Source organism: Haemorhous mexicanus, chromosome 1 (genome assembly GCF_027477595.1).
Source record: "Haemorhous mexicanus isolate bHaeMex1 chromosome 1, bHaeMex1.pri, whole genome shotgun sequence".
Taxonomy (NCBI): Eukaryota; Metazoa; Chordata; class Aves; order Passeriformes; family Fringillidae; genus Haemorhous; species Haemorhous mexicanus.
This window is the reverse complement of record NC_082341.1, coordinates 45,710,019-45,722,372: the sequence shown is the minus strand read 5'-3', so window position 1 is coordinate 45,722,372 and position 12,354 is coordinate 45,710,019. Positions and strand designations below refer to the sequence as shown.

The 12,354-nt window shown below is 45.0% G+C and overlaps 1 protein-coding gene across 1 annotated transcript; it reads left to right on the top strand.

Moving 5' to 3' along the window:
- Positions 1–825: 825 nt before the first annotated feature.
- Positions 826–2,632, top strand: TMEM158 (transmembrane protein 158). Its single transcript, XM_059848268.1, has one exon. It carries the CDS (start codon positions 1,009–1,011, stop codon positions 2,038–2,040), a length of 1,032 nt encoding a protein of 343 aa, XP_059704251.1. The 5' UTR covers positions 826–1,008; the 3' UTR covers positions 2,041–2,632.
- The last annotated feature ends 9,722 nt before the right edge of the window (positions 2,633–12,354 follow it).

The window sequence follows — 12,354 nt, the reverse complement described above, 5'->3', positions numbered from 1 at the left end:
CGGTGTCAAGAGTAATACTGTAACTAGCACAGGGTCACGAAACAAGCCTGACAATCAGGTCTGTTTATAAATACCATGCCTGTAAAGCAGCGATTCAAAAACGCTGCCAAATCTCACGGCTACCTCGCTTAGGAGCTTTGTGCTGCTTGTAAGCAGATTCCTCGCTTTTATCTTTGCTACAAGGACCGACAGCGCCCGTCGGATGGGTGGGATGCCTGTGGTCCAAGGCCAGGAACATCCTGGGGCCGAGTCCGGACTTGGAGGGCACCGCTGAGGAGAATGCAGCCACCGAGTTTAAACTCCCTTTCTCCTCGTCTCCCCAGTCCCGTCCCGTCCCGCTCCCTTCCCATAAAGTCGCAGTGAAAGCGTGTGCAGTCGGTTCGTGGATGCTATTCCCGGATCCGCGCCCCCCGCCCGGCCCGAGGCGACGGCGGGAGGGCGCTGCCCTCTGCCAGCAGCTTTCCCTCCCCTTGTCCAGCGAGGAGGGGGAGCGGCGGTCACCACGGCAGCCCCCGCGGGTGAGACGGTGGCGCCGGAGCTGGGAGGCTCCGGCTCTCCCCTCGAACATGGTTGCGGGGGGCCCGGCGCGGGAGAGGGGGACCCTGTGGGGGGACGGTCCTCGGCTGAGGGGACAGCGGCGGCCGCTCCGGCCCGCGCCCCGCGGCAGGGAGCGCGGCTGCCCCGGGCCAGCTCCGCGGGAGCGGGGCCGAGCGCCCGCCCGGCCCCTCCCGCCGGGGCGCTGCCGGGCCGGGCCGGGCCGGGCCGGGGGCGGAGGAGGCGGGGAAGGGGGGAGCCGCTGCCGTCACCGAGGCTCCCGGCTCGCTCGGCTCGTCGCCGCGGCAGCCCCAGCCCCGCTCCCACCCCCTCGCTTGCCTCCACCCTCCTTCCCTTTCTCTCGCTAGCTCGGCGAGAGCACTGTGCCTCCTTTCCCGGATGGCAGCCGGCAGCGCCATGCAGCCTCCCGTTCCTCCTCCTCCTCTCCCTCCTCTCCGGCTGTAAGTTAATGCCATGCTGCCGCTGCTCTTCCCGGCACTGCTGGCCGCCTGCCTGCCGCCCTGCCAGGGCTGGAGCCCCTCGGCGGCTGCCAGCGGGCAGGAGGAGCAGGAGCAGGAGCTCTTCTTGCCCCCTTCCAACTCCTCCTCCCGCTCCTTCGCCAGCCTCGAGATGGACCTCGACGGGGCAGCGAGCAAGGAGGAAGGCAGCACCGACAGCCCGGGCACGCCGGCTGCCCCTAGCCAAGAGCCTTTTCCTTCCGCTCCCACCATGTCCGGGCAGGAGCAGCCGGGGCAGGAGCAGCCGGGGCAGGAGCATCAGCAGCGTCCCCAGCCGCAGGGGCAGCCGCAGCCCGCCGAGGACCCGCACTGCAACATCAGCGTGCAGCGGCAGATGCTGAGCTCGCTGCTGGTGCGCTGGAGCCGCCCGCTGGGCATCCAGTGCGACCTCCTGCTCTTCTCCACCAACAGCCACGGGCGAGCCTTCTTCTCCGCCGCCTTCCACCGCGTGGGGCCGCCGCTGCTCATCGAGCACCTGGGGCTGGCGGCCGGCGGTGCCCAGCAGGACTTGCGCCTCTGCGTGGGCTGCAGCTGGGTGCGGAGCAGGCGGGTCGGGCGGCTGCGGGGCGCCGCGCCCCAGCCCCAGCCCCAGCCCCAGCCCCAGCCCCAGCCCCAGCCCCAGCCCCCCGCTGCCGCTGCCGCTGCCGCCGCAGCCGCCGCCTCCGCCTCCGCCTCCGCCTCCTCCTCCTCCTCGCTTTCCTACCCGCCGGCGGCCGAGCCCGGCCAGTACTGGCTGCAAGGGGAGCCGCTGAATTTCTGCTGCCTGGATTTCAGCCTGGAGGAGCTGAAGGGCGAGCCGGGCTGGCGGATGAACCGCAAGCCCATCGAGTCCACCTTGGTGGCGTGTTTCATGACTCTGGTCATCATCGTGTGGAGCGTGGCCGCCCTCATCTGGCCCGTGCCCATCATCGCGGGATTCCTGCCCAACGGCATGGAGCAGCGCCGCGGAACCACTGCTGGCACCGCCGCCGCCGCCGCCGCCAAGTAGCCTCTCCCGGTGACCCCCCTTCTCTTCGTCGTGTGCTGTGGAGGGACGCGGGACGGACTCTGTCGCGTTTTTCTTCTTTGCAGCGTGCCACAGGTGCGCGGCGGGACGTGCGGCCGCCTCAGCGCCCGGCCCGGCCCCGAGGGGACCGAATCATATGTGCGCGTTTTATATCTTTAATACCCGTTTTAAACGAACCTTTTAGTAAAAAAAAAACAAAAAACAAACAAACAAACAAAAAACCCCAAAACCAACCCAACAACCCCCTTCCCCAGGAAAAAAAAAAAAAAAAAAAAGGCAAGAAAAAGCCCCCCTAAAAATTCAGTGGAGGAAATCAAAGACCCTCCTATTCGGCTGCATTTGTTGTCAGAGTAGCGTTTTTGTATAAGGTATGGTTTGAACGGGTTTTTCCTTAATGGACAGAAAGGGATATCTCTCTTTGGCAGAATGGAGAACTGATGTGGTATATATATTGTTACTGCTGAAGCTGAACTTTAATGAACCTTTCACACTTAATTTCCTGGTTGAGATAGTGTGTATTTATTATTGTAGCTCTGCGTTATTTGGCTTTTAATACAGAGGTTTTCTTTCTGGAGCCACTGTAGCCTTTTGTTGGTCTGTTTCCTCCAGGGTGGAACAGAGGGTTTGGCTGGCCTTCCTGTCTGCAAACCTGCCACGAAGCTCCTTTCCCTGTGAAATGGTGTTACCAGGGCTGCTGGTGGCAAAAGGAGAATCCCAAAGCCTTTCTGACTGGTGTTTGCCGTATCTGTGCAGCAGATGTGGGTCTAAATGCCAAACCAGGGTTGGGTGGAGAGGGGTGGGGAGCACAGCTGTGCCAGACATCCTCCAAAGCAATTTCTTCTGCACGTCTCCACAGACTACGGCTTTCTCCTCAGTTTGAGGTTGTGTGGCTTCGGTCCTGGAACGATGAGGCCCTCTCTGAGTTGTACTAAACAGCGTGGGGCATGTCTCTTGACTTGCTCCTTGTTCATTCCTCAAAACCAGCTTAGATGCAGTGTATTTGTTGGAGACACAGGAATACTGTACCTCTTTTTCATCTACCAGTCTGCAGGGTTGCTCACAGCAAGTCTGTGGGGTGAGAAGGCAGGAGCTGCCAGTCCAGAACTAGATTTCAGCTGCTGCTGTGCAAGGGTGCAAAGAAGAAAGATTTCTTCTCTCTTGTTTGAGCAGACAGCTGTGTAGCCTGAAATATCATTTGTTGTGTACTTCCAACTGTTTAGCCTTATAAAAAGTTGTTTCATTTGCCTTAGACATGATTAGTCCAGCTGAAGTCTCTAAAACCAAAATAAGAGCTAAGTGACAAATATTTGCAATAGGAATTCTCATTTTTTTTGTCAGCATCGATGTATTTAATTTGCTAGGAAGGCATGTATTTGCTTGGGGCTAATTTGGTGTGTTCGTTATGTATGGTGGAAATGACTGGGTGGAAAGGCTGGAAGGATTAAATTCTTAGGATTCCCACATTTTTTAACTGACAACAAAATAACATAAATGCATGCTCTATGTGTATGCTCTCTGGACAAAAAGACAGAGAGAAAAAGATTGACAAACAGCAGAAATAAATCAAAATTTAAAAATGCTCCATGTTAGTAGGCTGCCTCTACACCCACTGTTCCTCCTGTTAATCCTCTTGTTGGGGTTGTCACTTGAGTAAACATTGCAGTGGCATTGTTTTCAGAAAGCAGAGGATCTGGTCACTGCGAGAAGTGCTCTCATGACCTGTTGATCCAAAGGGCTCCTGCCCCTGTACACCGAGTTTAGAGAGCCCCTATTTTTTTTTCCTTGATGTGTAAAACAATGTCATTTCCACCTCGTGCAAACTCTTGTCAGACATTTGACATGCTAGAGAGCAATTCTTTGCCTATTAATCTCCTGTGTGACAGAGACACCTCTTCATACTGAAAGGCAGGGCCAGCAGGAAAACATGAGGGTACTGCTAACACCCTCTCAAAAGAGAAATGTTCAACATATGGAATAGACCTCAGAAAAGTTGCCATGCTAGGGAATAGTTTCATCTTTTGAATGAGATGCATTTAGGCAGAGAGTTAACAATTTTTACTGGAAATTTTTCTGGCTTTATTAATTCATGACGTATAGTCCTCACTGTGGTGCAGGCAGCCTGTGCCTAAACTCAAGGGTGGAATCTTTTTTTGCTTATCCTTGTTTCCTTTTTGCTTATCCTTTGGTGATGTGATATTGAGTTTTTTCCTGAATTGCATCAACATAAACAAGGGAGTGGTGTTACTGTCCGAAACAGGCAACTTCAGTTATTAAAGGCTTATTATTTTTCAGTTCTTGCAGACATGTAGCAGGTGGAACACTCAAACTGGTACAAAATGGCTTGTTTTTCTAACTTCTATCGATATCATCTTAAATACAAACTTTGTGAATAGACAGTGCCACAGTCAGAATATTTTGCTGCTTCACGTAAAAAACATGATACAAGAGAGGGGTTTTCTTATAGTTATTCTATAAATACACTGTTAACTGGAGCTATTATTAAAAATCTGCTAAGACACGAATGTTTAGAACACAGGGATGGCATCAAGCAAACTCCAGAGGCAAAACTTTTCTGGAATACAAAAAACTGCAATGTTTTCAGGGAGTACTGGTCTCAGACACAATGTGCAAAGAGTCCTTGTGGGTTAGGTAAGGTGTTTCCTTAGACCCCAGTGACCGTGCACATGAGCATGTTCCCTTTGCAGAGAGAGACCCCTCCGTGTTTCTGTCCCTTAAAGAGGAGTTTAAGACACAGCAGGGGGCACAAGGATTGCCTGCTGTACAGGCTTTAGGCTGAATTTAACTCCCTGTACCCTGGGGTTTCAGTCAGGTGGCAGCTGGGCTTCTCCTGTAAGGAGCAGACAGTGGGAATGCACTATGCAAACTGCAAGCTTTCTTCAGTCACTGTTACACCTAGCTTCAATAACTCTGCTCCTGGAGCTGTGGCTGCTACTGTGACTCTAAGTAAACTGTAATTTTGAGTAACTTTTGCCTTCATCCATGGGAATTTCACAGGAATGCAACCTAGAAGAGGCAAGCCCAGGGCAATGTGGAATGATAAATCTGCACGCCAGCTCGTTTAAAGTTTCAAGTTTAGACACTGAAATGTCTATTTCCTTTTTCTGCACTGGGAGTGGAGCTTTATTGTCTCTTAGCTGGAGTTGACTCTAAGCCTTTTTTTATTCATTTGGATTTATTTTTAAGACCAGCTGGTAGCAGGGTCAGCACGAGAGCAGATTAGTCACCATGTATAATCCTTTATGTACTCAGGGAGGGCATATATTTGTATATATGTATCTGCATATGAGGACTAACTCTGTGGAACAGAAAGTTAAAGCAGAAGTGAGAAAAGGGATGATGAGAAACAAGTAGCACTGATTTTCCTTCACTATTTGTTGGATCGTGTTTCCTGGTAAGTTATCCTGACTTTATTTACATATGAGTGTTTGTTGGAAAGCAAGGGATATTTAGGAAGAGAGGGAGTTTCTTGATTTACTTTTAAAAATTCAATTCAACTCTATTACAGATTCTTGTTTTCATGCCAGAAACCGGGAGCAATCTTGACATTCAGCATTAGAAAGTACTAGGCTTGTGTGTTAGTGTGAGACTGGTACAATTTTTTTCTGTATATTCAGACCTCAGAATTTAATCTCTCGCCTGTTTTCTTAGTTGTGTTTCACAGATGTGTTAGAAGTGGAAGTATACAGAGGAATGTGTAGTTTTAGCATGGACACAGTTTTGCTGTTACTTAGTGCCATGTTGATTCCAACAATAAAAATACAAAAAATGTGGTAGAGTGCAATAAGAGTTATATATTATGTAAGTACACTGTTGCTCAATAGGTTGTCAGTGATGAAGCATTTCTGTATGTCAGGAGGCATTGGGATATTTGGGGCAAAATTGCCATTCTAGGTTAAATGTAAGAGTTGTTACTTATCCAGGGCTTAGTTCACCAGTGCTTTCAATGATTAATGCAACAGCAGGACTACTTGTTCAGTGGATGTTACTCAATATGAGTAAGGGCTACTGAACCAGACCCTAAAAAAAAACTTAATTAAAAGCTGTAGTTGGCTGAAGCAGTATTATTCATCATGACATCAGCTTGCTGAATAAAAGTGTCTCCTGGGCTGACGTTATGTGATCCCAGGGGCTGAACAAAAGCCTAGTGAAATCAAATAATTAATTGAAGTTTTGTAGGACTGGAATTCAAAGGATTTATTTATAAGGATATATCTAGATGTAAGGGTAGGTATGATCTTCTTGTTTCTCTCAGTCCAACGTAGGGCCTTGCCAGTTTGGAAGTTGGCTTCTTTCTGAAGCTAGTATGAAAATGTCAGTTATTTTTCAAGGAATTTTACAGACTAAATGTAATTTTCCCCCCAATTTATTTCAGGGAGAGGCCTTGACTTTGCAAAAAGCATTTGTAATGATTCTGGGAAAACATGTAAATATCAAATCCCAAATGTATTCAGATTTCAAAGAATAAAAAAATCTTTTTAATCAGTAACTGATTTTTAAAAGCATATTTTTAAACAAAAAAATTCAGTTTCCGTTTTTCCCCTCAGAAGGTGAACATTTCAGTGAAGATCAGAAGTGCATTTGAGTGTTTCACATTGTGATTTTGTATGTGATTTTTTTTTGTGGAAAAAAATTCTCTTCCATGATTTGGAACTGATAGCAGCTCTTGACAGATAAGTTACTGTATTTCTTGTCCCATCTTCATAACTGGTTAAATAAGTTGACCAAAATAATTGTAAATCATAATAATAATAATAACGATAATAAAGTAGCTTAGCCCATTTGTTGTGTTTCTGTTCTACTGTGCTGAGGAAGAAAGCAGTCTGGTGTAAAATTTGGGATATTAAAGATATTTATTGGAAATATCTGGACAGCGTTTAATTAGATCTGTGTACAGGCTTCAGTGTCACAGTCATATCTCCAACTTTTTATAAAGTTTGAGTTCATTATTGAGTGTAGCAGTTTGAACATTTATATGTCAGAGTCCCTGGATCTGCAGGTTAGGAAAACCAGGATCTAAAACATAATCTCTTATTTTCACTTTTGTATTACCTCAGCAGGTTAACAATGTCAGAACAAAACAGAGCAGAGCTGAAAGATGCAAATATCCTATGAAATGCTATTTGTTTCTGCCTGTTTGACTTGTTCTTAGCTGTCATGGAAAGCATCAGATTAATGAGACATAAATAAGAGATCAGTGCCATTTTGAAGAAGTGAATTCACTGGGAGAGTGAAGGAAAATTATGTTTATGTTCCTTGTAAGGTGAGATTTGTTCGAAACAGTGGGATTGTGCCTTATTGGTGTCATTCTGGGTGTTGCCTAGCAACATGAAGTGGTTTAAATGGAGATACAGAAGAAGATTGTGGAGGAATTTAAAAAATTAGACATAGAAAAAGCATAAAAGGGAGCAAATGTGACAGCACATCATGCAAAGAAGTTGCAAAGTATCAGATGGGAAAAAGACAGCATTTAAGATCATAGAGAAAAAAGAAAATGGACACAAGGTGAATTAAGAACTTGATTACGTATTTCATATTCAGTCTTTCCATATTCAAACTTTCCAGTTCTTTGCTTGAACAACTGATAACAGTTTTGGCCCCAAATGGCACAACTAGTGGCAAAAGAGAATAAAAGCTTGGAAAGAAGTGTGGGGCTTAAGAAAAATTAGGAAATGATACCACCATATCATTAATAAAAAGAGTTCACTCTCTGTGTTGCTGGCAGCTAAGCAATGAAATGGCAAGGCACTCTCATGCAAGTGTTTTCTATTCTACCCCAAGGAAGTGGTCATGGCACCAAGCCTGCCAGAGTTCAGGAAGGATTTGGGCAATGCTCTAGGAGACATGGTGTGTTTTTTGGGGTTATCCTGTACAGGGCCGGGAGCTGGACTCTGTGGTCTTCCTGGGTCCCTTCTCAGGATCTTCTGTGATTCTGTGGTTCTGATTCTACTCAAATTATGCTTCACATGTTCTCTGAGGTTGTAAGGGAAACAAGCTAAAATACCATTTTTATGGAATGGGTATGGTTCTTCCATCACATCTTGCACTGATCCATGTCAAAAATATGCTTCTCATTGTCTAACACAAGAATGTTCATCATGATTGTATTAAAGCCTTCCACCTGAACTGAAGCAGTGCTGGTCCCAGGCTGGGTCAGGTCACTGCTGCAGACAAGACTACGTGCTGGAATGCTGTGGATGCATTCTGATTTATATTGCCAATACTTTCTCACTCAAACACTTTAATGACTACCTACAGAATTTTCCCTTTTTTTGTGCCTGTCTTCGTTGTTTCCAAAGTTTCACTCCATTTGTCTTCTGTCACTGAAAATTAATCATTCTTAAGATTTGTTCTTTCTCACCTGGTATGTCCCTCTTCCCTTCTCTCTTTCCATGGCATGTATTTATCTTGACATTTTCTGCCTTCAGATTTCCCACAAGTATGTCTTTTGTTATCAAGCCCTATAAAGTACTTCAGGGAACTGGAGCCGTCAGTTTCTTCTGCTTTTCCACTCTGCTTCCCACCCATTCAGGCTGCACCTTTCATGCCTTTGGTCTGTGAAACTTCTAGGGCAAAGATGAGCAGGAAACCTTGTGTTGAGGGTAAAACCAAGTGCAAAGTTGTCTCTCACACCAGTCCTGTCATCACAGGACTTTTTCCACACATCTGCCCCAGACACTGAGCATATTTTATCTTCTGGTAAGTGAAAAGTAGGCCCATTTGAAGAGTTCCTTCCTCCTTAATTGCTCAAAGTCCTGCCTATGAATCACCCTCTATTCATGCACCTGCCCAAAACCCTATCTCATGCCTCATGGGAGCCCTCACATGTCAGTTTTCCCACATATCCTCAATTGAAATGTCAGGATGTGTCTCATCCTGCCCTCTGCTCTAACCAAAGGTAGGTGTCTCACAGCCAGAGCAGAAATTATCTCACTTAGGAGTGGACCAGCACTGAAAGTTACTCTCGAGACAGGTATGCAGCCACAGGGCAAAAACCCATTACTTTTCAATTAAATCTTGGATTCTGCAGACAGTGAACGCTGCTGCCCTGGATTATGGGCCATGGGGAAGTTGTATGAGCAGCAGATATGGCAGGTTTTCAAGTGTTGGTCTAGTAGCCCTCTGGCTTTACTGGCAAAGCTGAGTGGCTAGGATAACTCACCACAGCCCTCCTTTTGCTAAATGATGACAGATGTGTGCAGCTCAGACAGGGGCTTGTGAGGTTCAGGCCTTGTGAAAACTTGTCTGTGTCCCTTTAGCTACGGACAAAATAATACTTATACTTGTCATACTGGTAGTGAAAGGATTAATGAGGTAAATTCCATGTGGCATTTTGAGCGTGTGAAGCACAATAAAAATGCAAAGCTAGAACAAGATTTTATTCCTTCTGTGTTCATTTTTGCACTGAAGGGCATGTACAGAGCCTTGTGTTGTTAAATTAAGGTATTCTGCACAATTTTGATCATGATTTAGCCAGGCAATATCTTTATTCTGGAAATGTTTTTTCCCATTGATATCTGTTGCTGTAAGCAGACATATTAAAACAAATCATTACTAAGTGATTCATGTTACTGGAAGATATTCTAATTAATCCAAAAGAATATGAAAGAATCCCCCAAAGTGTAAGAAATCTTTTTAGGAGGTGAATATTTGAAAGATTTGGTGTGGAAGTAGCTGGTGGAGATTGAATCATGGGGCTATTTTATTTCTTTTCTTGCACTTTGTGTTTCATCACATTTTCTCTGGAGAATATGAGCTGTGCCTAATTATGCCAGAAATGTAGTTGCTCCTAAATGGAAACTGGAAAGTACTTTCTTCAGGCAACACTTAGTATGAATTCCTGGGTTTTTTTTTCATTTCCTCCAGGACATGTAAAGCACTTAATGATGAAGGGTCACATCATTTACTTAACACAGAGAAACCCACTTTTGGGGCATGATATTTATATGCAACATCTCATCCAGTCCCTAAGATGAGCATTTTCCAATGTACCTCAATTCCTGCTATCTTTTTGTAGAATTGCTTAGGGGCTGAGAACATGAAAACTGATGTGTTACCCCTCTGTACTCCACCCCAGCCACACATGACCTTTCCTTCTTTCCTGGAAACATAGTTATGGTGGCTATTACTGGGAATAAATTTACAGCAAGGCCATGCAAGCAGCAGTTACTCCTCTCCATGAAGAGCTACCAGTACTGCTACCAGCAGTACTGGTAGCTCTTCATGGAGAGGACCACATCCAGCAGACCTCTCATTCCTTTTGCTCAGTTGGTTGCATTCCAGGCCTGTGGAGTGCTCCACAGCACTGTGGCTGTGGACCTTCCTTATGGGTCCATGTGGGGCAGCTGAGGAAAACCATATCTACCCTTTTGGAAATGAAATAAAGCTTGGCCTAAAAGTAATTTTGAGCAGAAAAGATATTTAGCTGAGCTCTCCAGGAGTGTCTGTGCATTATATGAAACTTTAAAGAAGTCTTTATCATATACTCAGAGTTTTGCAGGCTTTTTTGGATTGCTTTATTATTTTTTTCAGAGTTTGACCTCTCTAATTTTTTTTTCATAATTGACTGGTTCCTTTTTTTTTTAGAATTTTTTTAGATACTACCTGGGAATACTTCTTTGCCCTGCAAATAAAATGTAATTTCCAAGGCTTTGCTCTAGCTATCCTAATGTTAGAGTGGATTGCCTATGATGAAACCCATCCTCCAAAATATCAGTTACTTATCTCCATTTCTGAAACAGAGACTCATCTCCTCTCCCCATGAGATCCCCATTGTAACACTAAAAGGCATCAGCCCATGCTGGGTTAAGACAGAAGATGACAACTCTTATTTTCTTCCTACAGCTGGAATTTTTCATGCCTGTGACAATTCTGAGTTCCCTGAATTCAGCCAGTGAGATTGATAATGGTGATGCCCAGTGCTAACTGAAGTGCCGTGGGTGGAATGGGTCAGAGAGATTTACTCTCCTCCCACACACAAAGTGCAGAAGGAAAACAACATTGGCTAATCTGTTTTCCTACATGTGCAGAGCACAGTGAAGCAGAAATCAGAGACTTTACCCATGTAAGAAAAACAAACCCCCTGAAGAACAGATGCTGAATGATCCAGTTACCCAAAAACAAAACAGGAGCCTTTTTCTGTGCACGTAACTCCTGCCGATTGCCATGAGAACAGCCCTCCTGAACTGCATGATCAGAAAGTCTTTTAACATAATGACAGGAATAGGATCACTTTTCAAACATTTCCCAATTAATTTCATCAAATTGCCTGTGATTCGTCTGGTAACTGCACTATCTTTAATATCTTTGTGTCAATCAAGAGGTCTCTATTGCTATGTTTCTTCTGTTAAATATAAAAAATAATGCGAAACCTATGAGGAGGAATAGTGTTAATGACGTTTCTGACCAAAAAACTGCTTAAAATCCTTCTAACAATGATATTCAGAGAGCTCATAAGCTAGAAAGCACCAAAGAGTTAGTAAATTTCTGTAATATATTTAAAATACCAGAATCCTCAGTGTTGAGTGCTACAGCTTGGCTGTAGCAATAGAAAGTATTCACAGCAAGTTCCCAAGCATGTGTGGTCTGCTATTGCTTGGCAAATAATCATTGTGCTTAGTCGCCTGCTAATATCTTCCAATCCCACAGTTACAGTAAAACCAGTTACTCATGACAAATGCACATAAAATATTTTCAAACTTCTAGTCTGAGTTCCTCAATGATACAAGCAGATTTCATCTACCTATAAGACTGTCTTGAATATTAGGATTTAAAATGTACAAAATGTTTTTTCGCTTTGACCATCTTCATTTTCTTGCCTTTGTTTCCTACAGCTGCTGTACTATCGAGTTTTACTCAACATGTTTATAGCTGTGGTTATTCAGGAGGCAGTGGAATATGTGAGCAATTCAGCAAAAACTTTTTTCAAGAAATACTAGGCTTGGAGGTAGCACAGGAACAGAGTGTGCTGGATGTTTCCTGCCTGTTATAAAGAGTGGAGTGTGACTTCAGAGAAAAATGAAATCAGAATTTGCTGCAATGATTTTAAGAAACTGATCTTTATTTCTCAGTTCAAAGCACTGAACAGTCAGTCTGGATAAAGCATAAGGCAAGGAGGATATATCAGCTCCTCTGTTTTGAATCTGAGGGGTTTAACTTTCCATTTTACCATAGGTTTTTATGTTATTTCAGACAACTGAAGTGTAGAGGTTTGAGTTACTTCAGAGAAAGTACAGAATACATATACAAGTGCTGAAAAAATAGATCCCATGAGAACGT